Below are 16,252 nucleotides of genomic sequence, written 5' to 3' on the forward strand. Positions count from 1 at the left end.
TAGATATACCCATGATTACTTATTTAACACAGTATATTATTTTAATATATTTATTAGAGTGTGATTCCATAACAAGACAAGAAACATATTTTAGAAAATATATAAAATTTTTAACGTAACGGGATTCGAATCCGCTCGATTCATTTATATTTTAATTTTATTTTTACTAAATCGTCGTAAAGAAGTCTAGATCTAGTTCTACTTAATCTCAAACTTCATAGAAAAATATTCTCATGTATAAAACATATCTTAACAACTAAACTTATATAAGCAATATTTACATATATACAGAGAATATGAATATCAGAATTCTTGGTACATATGTTAAATTTTAACCATAATGACACTGTAGAGATTAACTAAGTATAATTGGGTTCAATTTTGAATTCTTCAATTCCAATCGTTGCCTATTTTTGCAAGTATCGTCTCTATTTCAACATCGGGAGGCGAAATATGTAAACCAGATCCAGATCCTTACCCCATAGGTTATCGACTATACAACGTACCACACCATAAAGAAGCTTATATCCAGATTCCATCTTTGAACGAAGATAATCAGATGATAGTGGATAAAAATTTTACTCGAAGGAATAACATATTTGTAACATAAATAAAAAAATAGGCAATAGAAAATTGTTATTAATTCTTGCAAAAAGTTATACTTAATTTATTTTTAATTCCAATTCTGAAATTAAGTGTAGAAGCAGACTAAATAATAGACAAAATCTTGTTACAGTAGCAAAAAGTTAGTAAAAATACCGAGAAGATTTCTTTTCTTACTTGTTAGTATTATATTTTATTTTTTCTTACAATTCACATATTAAATATTTCTTAAAATAATTACTTATCTGTGAGTTCAATGTTTCTAACACTGGCGCCACAAAGTCATTTTATATTCTAGATAAAATTATATTTGTCTATTAAATGTTATTTTCGTGCAAATAAAATGATTTAGAATTATTACGAGGCGAGCAAGGTTACTCTAGCGTATCACAATTATATGCAAAACTAGCATTCTGTTGCTCACTTTAAATACTTATACATATATAATAATTGAATTTTATATCATGACTACGTTTACGTGGCCCGTAAACAACAAAATTCTGTTTTTTTTTAATTTCCTTGTTAATTTCGAGAAATTTATTTTTTATACTTACCTACATTCTCTAATACAACATTATGTCTGAGCTGTCTATGCCCAGTAATTTTTTATCGAAAAAGACAAGGCAAATGAGCCAGCCCGATGCAATACAATGTTAAGTGATCACCGCCGCCCACAACCCTGTGTAACACCAGAGAAGCTACAGGTGCGTTGCACCCTTGGAGGTGGAGATAGATCTGTTTTGGAAGGTACTCAAGACCTGGAAGTACAAATTAAACATTAATACTAAAATTATTTTTATGATTGGTTTTAATCAAGCGTAATTTGCTTAAAACAAGTTATTGAAAGGTCCTTAGTTCAAATCCCATGCAGGGAACGTTAGTTGGTATAATATTAAGAAACATCTCCATATGCAAAATTCAGTAATTCATTCAACATTTGACAAAATTCCATATCTTATTATGAGAAAAGGTAGAGAATTCAATGTACATATTTCTTTACCTTGTTTTGGGTTTATTCTAGTATGGTCTAATCTAAGTCAAATCCTCTTAATGTTTTCACGTATTATTTGGACACAATCTTTTTGTATATATTCAAAAATAAAGATTCAAGTAATTAAATTCTTCTTCTATACTTCATAATAAATCAAGAAAAACTAGGGACTACTAAGAATATTGTTGTCGGAAGATAAATGCCGTGTATAGCATATTAAAATTAACTCCTAATAAATAAAACACAAAAGATAACCCACTATGGAGATGGCGTAAGGGCTCAGCTATAAAATTTTAATGAACGTCGTCGGAATGTTTTTATTTTACCTTTTCTTGTATACTACATAATATGGCAGGATAGGCAGTGTGTAAGGAAGAGTGAAGTAGTGCCGGAGTGCCTTGACACTAGGTTCGCTCACCCTATTTTACTATATGCGGGAAACAGAGTGAATGTAAGAAATATATATATTATTTTTAGCAGAAGCATAAATCAGAGAGAACCTGGGAACCTAGTGTTAATTATTCCGTTCTCATTAAATCAGTTTAGTTCCCCACTTTCCACCGAATTTTGAAGGCATTGCATTTGAAAATATAAAAAAATCGAATAGGGATTGCATCCACTACCATTACAATCTCAAGCCTTTGCTCCTGCGCCACTACTGGCCTCTTAAAATACTTTTAATAATGTTCATAAATATAATTTTAATCCTCTCAAAAACAATATAAAATTTAATTCATACGCATATATTAAAATGAACATATAAAGAAGAAAAAATTAAAACAATTTAGTTCTCGCTTACAATTGTGTACATTTTGTATAATTAATATTACCACTTAATCCCAAATTGTTTAAACCGTGGTAATACCACAAATTTAACCTTTTTAATTACACCCATGTGTTATTCATAAAAAGGCATTCCGATAACTGATTTTGATTTGACAACTCACTCTATAATATATTTATATGCGCTAAGAAGCCGTTTGCATACATTTGTGTTGGAAATAGTTTCTCGTGGGCGTTACGCTCGTGATTAGCATACAGATAAGAGTGTGGGTTCGATTCTTGGTTTTTAGAAAGTTGTAATGATATTTATTATGACAGTAGTAATGTCGACTGGTCTATGATTTATTTAAATGGCTCCTTGTACTGGCTGTAACTGGTTTGTTGTTTCTATCGCTCTCGTAGTTTAGATTTAAGTGGGAAAGGGATAGAAACTAGGTATCTCAGTTGAACCTTGGAACTCGTTAAGCTCTAAGTGTTCCAAAGCTCTAATTTTCGCTAAGTACAGCTGGTTAGGTTATTGATTATTATTATAGAGTAATAGATATAGAATATAGGTAATTGATGATTTAAAAATAAAAATGCGTTCATTTATATATGTATTTTTAGAATGAGAAAATATTTCTCCATATTTGGAGAAATATGGACAACAGCTAAATAACATAAGAAAGTTTTCAAGAGATGCGAGTTAGCGGTCCTGCTAGGTAGAAAATATTTCTTTTCCTCGAATGAGAATCGAACTTACAACCTATCATGGTTACTAGCTTAAAAGTTTTATATGTTTTCCAAAAATATTATTCTGTCCTTAGTATGGAATTACACTTAAAAAAAAAGATTAAAAATACAATTTAAAATATACAAAACATAAATCCCTTATTATACAAGTAAATTAAGAATTACATAATAATATGTATCCATAAAATATCCTTTTCGAAAAAGTCCAAAAGGACCAAAAGTTCATATTCGTATGACAGATTTACGTTTGACAATAGATTCTTATTCTATTATATGGGACTATTAAGATAGCTAAGCTCGATACCGAGCTTTAAGCTCTGCCTAAAATGCGTAAGCACATTATACTTTACATTTTAAGACGAATTTAGTAGTTCTTATATTATTTATCAATTTTAATGTTCTTAGGCGTCGTCGAATAAGTTTTTTAGGAATTGTGACATGTGTTTTATTGAATTTGGAATAGAAATAGTATTTTTTTAAAGAAAATATCAGGAACTCAACGCCGTTTTCCCTCGTTAGTAGAGTGAAGAAATGAAAATATTAAATATTTCATTACTTCGATTGATAATCGAACCCACTACTCTCACACTCACATGGAAGAAAGATTATTAAACACTGTTTTTACGTAGCATCTTAAAATGTATGGATAATTCCTTAATTGCAATAACTTTTTTTGTGCTTCATGTGCGTTGTTACCACTTGTAGCAGGGTTGGCAGAGGCAGCCTAGTGCAAACACTAAGCTCATCGGTTTCCATCAAATTCTGAAATCATTAAGTGTTGAGTGGCGGAACTTAACGCCAGTTTCAGCATATCAAATTATTAATTAATGTTATGACTAAATATTTTAATTAATAATAAGCAATTAATAAGTATAGGGTTAACAAATAAAAGTATGAAATTTCAGTGTCATCACAGTATTGTCAACCATTGCGCCTCTAGTTAACGACTTACCTAAGGAATACTCAAAAGTCAGAGACCAAAACTGGTCGGGTTCAACGTTCTCTTCTCATTAATTTTTGATCACAGCATCCCAACAGCACAAAGATGTAACCTCAATACAAAAATTAAGCTAAAACATATTTTATTTCGACGTGTTAAAGTTAAAATTATATTGGCAGCGGCAACTAGAGATTTTTTCATTTTACGGTCACACAACTGGTTCTCCGGTGTAAGACGGTCGAAATGATAAAATTCCTGAGTTCGGTGCCCACAGATTAGGAAATTTTTCTAAGCTATAAGTTTGAAATGTTTATAGACATCGCCTCGGGCCGGTTTTTGTAGCTATTATGTACCGATAATTTTTGGTTGAATGTTAAAAAGGAATGTATAGACTTATAGGGGGACCCGGCGGTTGCTAGTGATGCTTTGAAATCGATCGAATAATCAACTGATTGAATTACACATAGAAAAAGTGCGTCGTTTATCTTAAAAATATGATGGTTGTGATATAACATAGGTAATGTTTCGTAAAAAATCTTTAAAATTAATATTTTATAAAATTTCTCATTCTTATGGTGCAGTGGTTCAGCATCAGGCTGTGAACACGATGGTTGGTGTTTCAACTCCCACTCGGGAAAATTAATTAACTCATTTCTTCGCTCTGGCAATGCGAAAATCTTGCTCTCGAAACTGGGGCGCTTCATGGGGAATGGAGTATTTTAAAACTATAAACTATATGCTATATGGAATGTTTAAAGAATGAAAAGAATCTATATATCTTAAATATTTGATTTTATTTTCAGTTCAATTTGAACCCACTACTATCACACACTCTAATATAAATAAAAAAAAATATTATACAAAAAAAACTATAACTTACTAACAAAATAAGATACCTATATCTTTAAAACAACATCTATTTCCCTTCGAATGGTCGCTCCCTGATTGACAAAAACATGAACAGGTCATATCACAGGTACATTAGTATGGGCGGTGCGATTACGATTTTCTCCGTGAGAGAATTTCAAGTTGAAATATCTTTAATTTGCATTCAATAGATTTAAAAATAAAATTATTCCACAAACGCGAAACAATTGAGTTTGGTCATTCTTTTCGTTTGGTCTTTGTTTGTTAATCGCTTTAGAAATTACTGTTTCGTTCATTATTATTATCTATATGAAATGTAGAATTGTCTGTCGTTTTGTGTGTATTTAGAATTCTAATATTCTTAGTTCTCTTCTGTTCTTTTATTATCTAGTTGTGTTCTCATCACTTTTCCAATATCACATTATATGGACCCAAGATATAGGGTAAAAAGCGCATTATAAAATTACGCATATAGAAAGAACTGTAGACAATAAGAAAAGACACAAGACACTGAGTGTTGAGTGGTGGAAGTAGACGTTCCACAGTGTCTACCAGAGAGAAGAAATGAAAATAATTTATCTCGAACGAGATTTAACCCTCGGCCATTACGTTTATAGTTATGTGAATTTAACCTTTGCAATGTTCTTTTTTCATTATCAATATTTTGTATAAGTTAGTATATAACTCTAAGAGAATGATAGATAATGGAGAGATTATTCACTCCGTTCTTCGTTTTAATTATATTATTATTTTGTTATAGTTATAGATACCATATATTTACACTTTAATAATGAATATCGGGTTTTTTTTTTACTTTAGTAAAATCAAGGAAAATTGCCCAATTAAGTATGAGTCAGATTTTAAATTTCTGGTAAAAACATAATATATTTTATTTTATTTCAACACTTCTGCGAATACAACTAATGTACAAATCCTGTAAAAACACTTAATTTTACACGCTCTAAGCTGCAAATGAATATATGAATAAATATAATTTTAATATAAATTAAATAACATAATTTACTATTAAATATATTTTTGGTAGTGTAACGTCAACATTCTTATATATACCTGTATAATAAGGTAAAAAGAAATATTTAATATCCTTATCACTTCTTCACTATAAAACCACATTAATACAACTAGTTAATAGCGGAGTTCTACTACGCTTACTTAAGAAAAATGGGATTTGAACCCATTCCATTGAATGTGCGTACCATATCCATTCCATTCCATTCCAGCATGGGAATATTTAACAGTGCCATTAGCAATACACTGTTGACGTCTTAGCAACGATAATATCTAAATAAACATATAAATGAAAGGCTAATTGTAGCGTGTGTAAAGTTTTATTGTCTGCTCGGTCATTAGGCGGTCTGCGCGAATTGCTCAAATTTGCACTTCCAGTCGTGAATAGCCCTCGATGCTAAGCAGCTCAGGATATTTTAGGTTCTTTGAGAATGTGGGTTCCTGAAAAGAAAATTAAAATTTTATTAATATTACATCAAAGCCATTCCTAGTAATAAGGGGTTTGAGCTTGTTGCGTCAATTATTTTTCAACTGTCAATAAAAAAAAATATATTTTTTAATGTATATATTAGAAAATTCACAAGTTCCAACATTTAAGTTTTCCAATATTTGAATAGAAATTGATCGTCAAAAACAGCTTTTAAATAAATGTAAATTATTATCTGTCAAAGCTACACATTTGATATAATTAAGACAAGCTTCCACAATTTAGATGACAGAAACTGTCAAATAGCATATCTACAAACGAATGGCAATCTTGACAGATACAGATTGTTTATCTAATATGCGTTTAACTTATAATAAAACTTTGATTAAATCCTTATTTCATTTTTAAACTAAACGACAATTGTTAGGGTACTGGGACGGAACAGAAGTCATTTTTTTGAGAGACTTCCTGCAACAAGCTGGTATATTTTCGCATTGTGGGTTATGGACACATCCTGGTATGGCACCGTACGGTATGTAGTCACCACTGATCGCCTGCGCTAAACATTTGGGTATCATGAAACAATGCGGCTCATGTCGACATACCATCTTTGCTTTGGGCCTCACTTGAGTACCGACTTCCTCCTTTGCGGTGAGTACAATATACTTCCTCGAACAAAGCGGAAGCTCTGCGCATTTGGGGTTATGCTTACACAATGAGTTTTCACTATTTTTTTCCACTAGCACACATTCTGGTAACTTTCGGCACATTGGAACGTGGACACAAGAATTTTGGAGTTTAGGGTCGTACGAGGCTTTATAACAGGTGTGGACAATTTCACACGGAGGTTCGTGGTCGCAAATACTTTGAATTAGTTTTTCTGTTCTGTATTCTGGACTACACTGTTGTATGTCTACGTAAGGCGGATGATACTGGCTGGCGTTGTCGTTAGTTTGCTTAGAACGTTTAATTTTTCGGAACATTTGGACAAAACTACATTTTTTGTTCTGAGTCACTGGCCAAAGATTTGGCCCTTGTACGTTTACGTTTGGAGGAGGCAAATTTAGGCATCCATTAATTAAAATACACGGTGGGTTATGAATACACAATATTTCACCATTATATTTTTCTGAAATTGCTGCTGCGAGGATATCGTGACTTTCTTGACATGGTATTGGTTTAGCCTCTTGTGACGTTAGTAACTTTTTTGGTTTACTTTTTTCGCTTTTCTTTGAATGACATTTGCACTCAACATTTATAGCTTTAACCTTTTTCTTTAAGGATATATTGGACTCTGTGCTAGAATGTTGTCCTATTTGTAGTTTATTTTTTAAATTGCCAGTGTTCTGTGGAGTTAAGTTTTGACATGTATGAGGACTGCATGGCGGCGAATGGTTGTCACAATCACAAGGTTTTTTATTATGGAGTTTACAATTCATTTTCTGTGCAAAATAGTCCCAAAATGCAGATGAGTCTGATGGTACTTTTTTGACACCATCCAATTCAGTAGATGAACATTTTGCTAAACAAGAAGCAGAGGTGTAGACTTGATAAGGCAAGTTTAATGGTAATTTAGATGGATATTGCTGTTGTTGGTCATTTACTGTATCATGTTTCTCGTGATATTCCTTGCTTATTTCTTTTTCTAACTTCTCTTTAACCATTTTCAAAAATATCTTATACTCCTTGTTTTCATGATATTCTTCACCAGGTTCAGATGATAAGCTTATATTATTACTAGCGTAACAATTATCACTCATTTTATAATTTAAAGGTTTTACGTCGTTCTTTAGCAGAAATGGAGATGCTGGTACATCTTCTTCTACTGTATAAACAGGTTGTACCAAATCAAAGTCTCTTTTTCGTCTATTTACTTTACATATATGTCGGCGCTTATTATTTAGTTGATTTTCTGTGTTACAACTATTTACCAAATCTGTTTTACCCTCCACAATACTTGTCATGTTTCTGATATTACTGTAAGAGCGTCTAAAAATAGTTGACAAACGAGGCATTACCTTGTCTCGCACGATTGATCGTATATTTGCTTTTTCATTAATGTATTGATTTATATCTCCATTTTCGAGCTTACATGGAATATCTGATTTATAATCATTATTTTTGTATCTTTTAAGGCAACATTGGTTCATTTTATTTTTTGATTTTCTTTCGTTAGTGTTTCCTATATTATTAAATGTACTTATGTCCCCACTAAATTGATTTCTTTGTATTCCATTGTGATATTTTCTGTTCAAAAGTCGATGGTTGCCACCTTTTGGGGCTACGGCAGGTATTTTCTGTGGATTCTCAAAGTCCGAACTGTCTGAATGCCTTTCAAGATGATTGGGATTGCACATCGTTAAAAAGTTGTCTACACAGATGTCGCGCATTTTTGTAGTTATTTAAAATTCCACTTAACAACGATTAGTATGTCGACATACATATTAAGTTTTATATTATAAATTTTTTGGTCACATCTTTATTTTGAAATTGTTTTTTATGATGTTATATGTGTGACAGTTAATCATACTTTTCTAAATATTGACGTCTTTATTCGTTCTTCAATTGAAGTTATGTTATAAGAAAAATAAACAGTGGCATCATAAAATAGTTTATAGTCATCCCAAAAGGTATTATGCGAATTTCTGAAAATATATTAATAAAATCTAAAGAGACTTCCTTTATTATAATTTTTATTCTTTTTACACAAATTGAGGTTCCTTGATTGACCTGAATATTGGTTGACAATATAAATAATTTTGAATTCACATATTCAAATGAAAGTGCTCATTAATTACCCCATATTTCTGTGATGCATTGTTTCTATAAGAATAGAATAGTAGACCGTTACGACTTCACGGGGTGATGTTAAAACAAAGCTTTGGGGAACGACTATTATTATTTTTTAAATCAAACGCTGAATTAATATGCAGAGGTGATACGTCATGCTGGAAGCGTTGCGCTTTGAAGGGGGACTGTAGTGGGCACGAATGTAAATTAACTTATATATATATGTATATGTATTTTTTTTTATATATTTAAGATCTAGGAAATCATATTAGTTCTTTATAATAAGATACATTATATGGACATTAAGTCAAAAGTTTATAAAAAAAAATCTTTAAAACCCTCGTTATACTTTTAGTATTTCGAAATAATAGAAAATCTAAATTAAGACAACCAATCCTTTAAATTTTCAAGTATTTGTTGCAACAATAAAAAAAAGCATTCATTTAGACACTCAAAACTAAGCAATCGCACTCTAAAACCAAGTATCACAGCACTAAAATAATAGAAAAGCAAAAAATAACTAAGGTGAATGCCGAAGCACGTTTACGTTTTAGAAATAATGAATCGGCCGAAAGGGTTCATATTATAATAGGGGTGCAACCCTCTGTAATCATAGGTGATCTGATGGTCTGTCCTTTTTTATCCTATAAATTAAACACGGGATGGCTATTAAGTTTCGGACAAAGCCCAAGTTTTTGTTGGACGATGTGGCGTTCTTTTTGTACGTTGTTTGATTATATGAAACTGAGAGACAGGGAAATGATAATATCGGTACATTTAAATATCCTGCAGCTGATTTACGGATGGACAGTGGTTTTTTATCAATTATAACTTTAATTCAAATTATCGTCGAGTCCTAATAACTTTGTATTTTAGAATTTAAAAGTATGCCCCTAAAAGTGAATATATTTATACAAAGAATATTTTTTTAAATAATAAAAATTGATCCTCCGAGTCAGGATCAAAACCTTGAATTTGCGTTTACAGTCAGATTCTATCCCTATCGAATAATTATGGATATGATAGTGTTTTAATAAATTTGTATATAAACTTTACACTTGTTCATAAATAATTTTTCTGTCCGTTTAGCACTTTGTATCACTTCTTTTGTAGTATATATATAGTACTTCTTCTCAAATATTCAAAATATGAAGAGCCCTGTCAAGAGCGAAACGACGAAAAAGAAGAATGAAGAATACTTTTACATTTTAAAAAAATCTTTATATTTTGCAAATCTAAAAAACGAACGAAAAATTGATCTTGATAAATATGTACCATCACGTACATACTGCATAGTTTTTTTAGTTTCACGCTGTAACCCGCTCTTAGAAGGGTAGGCAAAGGGAATCTAGGTTCCCACCTAGCATGTGTTCTCATGCAAAGCAAAATGCGGTGTTGAATGGCGGAATTCAACACCGCATTATGCTTCGTTACCACAGAGAGATAACAAAAATGTTAAAAACGTAATATCTTTGAGCGGAATCGAACTCACGACTGGACTGTATAATTACAATTTTTAAAAAATATCATAATTATATTAAATTTGTTAAATATATTAGTTTATAATAAAAATTTATAGGCTATTATTAAATTATATATTTTCTACAAGTATAAAAAACCACTTTAAAAACCGTTGTATTTCTGCTGACGCATTTATACATGTAAATCATTACTTATTTGCTCTCTTTTATCACTATTTACTTAAAAATCTATACAAATTCAGTTTCTATACATGGCCTTGTATCCACTACATACTCGTATATGCATTTAGCTTTACATTATTACGTGAGAGTGACCTTCAACAAAACTGCAAGCTTTGGAAAACATACTATAGCCATTCTCTACAAATTTGACCCAAAAAGCTTTAAGAATAAGGACTAAAATTGTATTTACTAAATAACTACCATATAGGAAGGATTACCGCCATATGTGTACGTTTGTTATTAAAAATGAACCAGATTTTATACAATTGAACTTTTATGTGGATACCCCGCAACGAACTTGCGTTATCCTCCAAACAATGTTAGGCTTGTCGTCCATAGTGCAGTGAAGTGGATATGAAGCTATAATTAGGTAAAACTGGTTTTTAGTGTTGATGTCCTTAAATGATCTTGACATTAAATGGTTATTAGAAATCCAAATATTATAGAAAAAAGAAATCGAAGTCAACTATTATAGGGTTGCTAATTAAAAATTTTGTTAACTTTTATCATTTTAAATTGTCAATAATAAATAAGCCCCTTTTATTAGTTACAATGAAATATTATTAAGTCGAAATTTGCTTGGATGAACGTGCTGATCTCAGGAACCGTAAGTAAAAACTAGCAAATCCAATAATAAATCTAACAAAATTCAAAGATATATTTTCCCTGCACCGTCAATCTTAACGAATTTAACTAACTTTACAAAGAGTTAGTCCTATATATTCCGATCAAATTTTACTCTTAACTTCGTTAAAATAAACATGTTTTTTCATCGTAGCGGCAGTTAAAAGAAGTTTAGCGTGTCGGTCAAGTTTGTTCGTGAAGTTGTTAACCATTATAGGTTTACTTTGACATTCTATTCCATTAGAAGAACATTTTAATGGCCTTACAATTATCTTGAAATTGAAATGAACACTTTAAAAATACAAGTTTATTTGATAAACTTTTTTTTTTGGTATAATAACTCGAAGTATTAAGATGAATTATTGTATCAATCAATAATTTTCTTTTTTTTTAGGGTAGCCAAAAAAATATCATAAGTTAGTTATTTATTTCCATTCCATCGCATATTACAGCATAGAGAAACATGTTTAAATTTGTGTACTTATTTTTTTTTAACATAATGGAAGGACATCTAAAATGAATTAGTTTAATTATTGTTGCTTAATTAACTAAAAAGTATTTATATTTCATTTTAAAATATTCACTTAATTAATGTTTCAATGATGTGGAAAGTAGGGAACGGAGTGTTTTGCCACTAGATTCTGTCTGCTTATCCTGCTTTGGGAAAGTTATAAAAAAATATTCACGCGGTAACACGTGTAGCCTGCTAAAATATATAAAAAAACATTATGTTCGTAAAAAATGTTAATTTATCTTCATATCACCAAAATACGATCGACAGGACTCATCTATTTCCGTACAAAAATGAAAAATTAAATCATAGAGAAATATGATCCGATCATTTAAAATACCTAGTTATTTTTTTATTAATATATTCATAGCCATTTAAAATATTTTATTATAATATTATAAAAGTAGTTTTGAGGTATAAAAATGAAATATGGTAATATCACATTCGACTATTTTTCACGTCTTACTTTGCTTGTTTTATGTTTTTTATATCTTATTTTGTTTCTCTACTTCATTGTTAACACTTTTCGCCACCCTACGCCGTGCTTTCTCTTATCTCACCTCTAGAAAATAAAAAAAAAAATCCTCTATTAGGAATCGAACCACAGCTGCAGAGTTATATTCCGACGATTAAGACCCGCTGCGCCACAACGATCTCTTATAATCTATTTATCTATACTAATATAATAAAGCGGAAGAGTTTGTTTGTTTGTTTGTGTGTTTGCGTTCAACGCTAAGATCTTTGGATCTACTGGTCCGATTTACTATGTTTTTGTTTTGTATGAAAGCTGCATTCTTCAGAAGTGCTATAGGCTATATAATATTACATTACACATATATACTAATAAATTAAAATACTTTCTAATTTGACATGCAATTTATTCTGCCATGTTAATAACAACCGTCATTTCTTTGTTGTTTTAAGAAAACGTCACCCAAAATGAACTTATATTTTGATATTCATCCTTATAAGATAAATATATTATATAATATTTAATAAATATTCTTATAGTTCAAGCAGGCGTAGCCGCGTCCGGGTCCACTAGTAAAAAATAAAATGGAAAAATATACCGTAGGTATATATCATTCTAGCATTAGCTGGCGGACAGAACAATAAAGTAAAATGTAGGCAAAAACTCCAAAGACATTCAATTAGGTATGAATTTGAGCATGTAACAATAATAATGAAGCATACAATTTCCAGTTAGCAGGTGGTTTTAAAATTTAATTAGCAGTTATTAGGTGAATAATGATTGAAACGTATTTTATGTTCGCCCTTGAGCTTTTAATATTAAAATATTCGTTACGGTTATTTTGTACACACCTTTATACGGTTGTGTAATAAATATAGCTTGGACAAGTTTAATATACAATATATGACAATATATCATGAAAGTTTTAAATTTAATTTGTATGATTATAATTCATATTATATTGAATTTATTAAGAAAATTAGAATGTGACAGGAATGGAATCCATGATTCTTAGTTTCCAAATTGCGTGTTGAGTGGCAAAACTCTCCGCTCTAGTAAATAAAACTAAATCTGAAGTAATTTTACTATATGTACCTTAATACAAAGATATATAAATAAACGTCTAATTCAACTGATTCTTTGAATTCAATACACAAATTTTACGACATTATAAGTCTTAAATAAAATTAAATTCAAAAAACCCACCATTACCCGATACAGTAATTACAATACCATAAAAACAATTTGAAATTCAAACTCCAGGACGTCAATCGCGGATTTAATTTGATTGGACGACCTCCCCCGGGATGATAATGCCCGAAATAGGGGAAATCAGGGAAAATAAAACTTTTATTGCATCACACGTGTTTTTATGTCCATATTAGGTAGACCTTCCTCCTCTTTAAGCTTTAGGAAGCTTTTTCCTTAGCTCATATAGTACTGGGGGTCAAGTTATATTAGCTAGCATTGGGGTTCTCGGCCCAATCGTGATCCGTCTCGATAGATTGGCAAAGGGCGATTTTGCACTACCCCTGCTATATGAGGGTGGTTTTTTTTGTCCTGTGGGTGTGCCAAATGTAGGTAATGTGTGGTTTTTATAGCTATCACGTTGAACTATGTTTAGACGTGAAATATGTTTTGCTTATTAGTTTATGTTAATATTGCGTTGAATTATTGTTTTTTTCTGTTTGTATCTACTGATTATTGTAATTTAACTCTTCAATTATTTATTAAACTGTAGATAATTTAGTACCCATTTTATATTAAATATTAATACATAGTGTTATATCTCTGCGGTTTATAATTTCTATCTTTTGTATGATGATTAGGTAGATACCATAACTAATACAATTGTAACTTTTAAAAAATCATGTAAGACCAAAAAATCAGTTTTCCGTATAGCAGAGTAGACAGAGACAGCATCAACACGGAGCGAAACTAAACACCGCGCGTATCTAAGGCCAAATCATAAAAATACCCCTAAATCTTAAGACTAACCCTACTTACTATCATCATCATCATCATCATCATCATCAGCCTGTCCTCGTCCACTGCTGGACATAGGCCTCTCCAATGGCACGCCACTGAGCTCGATCTTCAGCTCTTCGCATCCAGCCGCTGCCCGCTACTTTGCGAATATCGTCACCCCATCTAGCTGGAGGACGTCCTACATTACGCTTGCCTACTTACTATACAAAAGATAAAATTTCCATATCTTTTAAAGTAACAATATTATGTAAATTACAAAAAAGTATTTTAGCAAATAATACTTAAATAAAATTTATCGTGGCCCACTGTTGAGGGTTCCCACGTGTATGCAAATCGATCGTAGAATAGAATTGTAGGGAACTTATGTGAACTCGGAAGTTAAGATATTCAAGCTTGCACAATAACGTCTTAATGGTATTAAATGTAAGTTGAATTATTTTACATATTATTAAAATGGGTACTAAATATCGTGAGATACGAATTTTGAATGTATTTTTTCTTTTCTTTTAGCTTCACTCTTTATCCCGCGTATAACTGGGAAGTGATACACAGTGTTAAGACACTCCGTTTAACACTTTCCTCTTGAGGCGTTGTGTGTTGAATGGCGGAATTCAACAAATTACTAATCACATACATGTGAAATTTCTAAATTTTTTTATTAAAAAAATAACTATATAAAAAAATATTCTACGCTACAGTAAAAATTAATGCCTAATTTAATATTTTTTTGCTTCGTAATTTATGTATTTCTATAAATTTGACTAATGAAATGATCAGACGAAACTAAAAATATGTACTGCCATTATATATTATGAGAGTCATTTAAAATTATAATTTTATCAATTAAAATAATTTTAGTATATAAAAACGATATGATTTTTATAATGAGATTATAAATTTATTTAAAATTATATTTAAATTTTAATTTAATTCGTATAGTGTATATTTTAAAAGTTATTTTTGTATCGATTGATAAATACGTCTTCAAAATCGAACCTGCTGCTGTATATACCTACTTCCACTGAGCTTCAAGCTTTATCACGCATAGCAAAAAGAGAGTGAACCTTGTATTAAGGCATTTCGTTCTGCTCTTGCAACCCAAATTCAAAATATTACATATTCGGTGGCGGAATTTAACGCCGCATGTTTGCAAATAACTCTTTCCTGCAAATGGAAATCGAACCCACAGGCACAGTGATTATTCCCACTACGCCACGGCCACTATAATAAACAAATGATTGTCATAAATTACGGGCCATGCCCAACTAAGCCCACACAAAAACTGTTATGCCGAATTCAAGTTTTTAGTTTTTTATGACACCAATAAAACCAACATATGCCTATAAATTTTAAATATACACATAAAAATATATTATTCTGTTTGTGTGTTAAGATTTTAACTTTTACTGAGGATGTAAAAGTAAAAAAAGAGGATGTACAAGTCGGTAGTTAGTCTAAACTATAATTTAAAGAATTAAAGAAACATAAAAATTCATCATAAAAATTGTTATGATTAAAACTTTTTTCAGATTCACACTTTTGACGCACAGCTAGGTAGACAGACAGAACCTACTCCGTTGTCCACTTTCTGCTGAATCTTCCAGTCATTAAATAAGCAGAGGGAACATGGGAACCTAGGGGATACTCCGTTCCTATTAAAACACTAATATAATAATACACTTCCGTTCCTCACTTCCCACCGAATTGTACCTGCCGCGTTTGCCTTTTTACCATAAGAAAAAGAATGAAAGAAATTAAAATATTAAATATTTCAATTTCTCGAGTAGGAAT

The 16,252-nt window shown here is 30.9% G+C and overlaps 1 protein-coding gene across 1 annotated transcript; it reads right to left on the minus strand.

The window, feature by feature from the left end:
- Positions 1-6,043: 6,043 nt before the first annotated feature.
- Positions 6,044-9,105, minus strand: LOC146537533 (uncharacterized). Its single transcript, XM_085188617.1, has one exon. It carries the CDS (start codon positions 8,760-8,762, stop codon positions 6,777-6,779), a length of 1,986 nt encoding a protein of 661 aa, XP_085044743.1. The 5' UTR covers positions 8,763-9,105; the 3' UTR covers positions 6,044-6,776.
- Positions 9,106-16,252: the final 7,147 nt, after the last annotated feature.

The sequence above is a fragment of the Heliconius melpomene genome, chromosome 7, assembly GCF_056956725.1.
Source record: "Heliconius melpomene rosina isolate 202511_hmr_F chromosome 7, ASM5695672v1, whole genome shotgun sequence".
In the NCBI taxonomy this organism is placed as follows: domain Eukaryota; kingdom Metazoa; phylum Arthropoda; class Insecta; order Lepidoptera; family Nymphalidae; genus Heliconius; species Heliconius melpomene.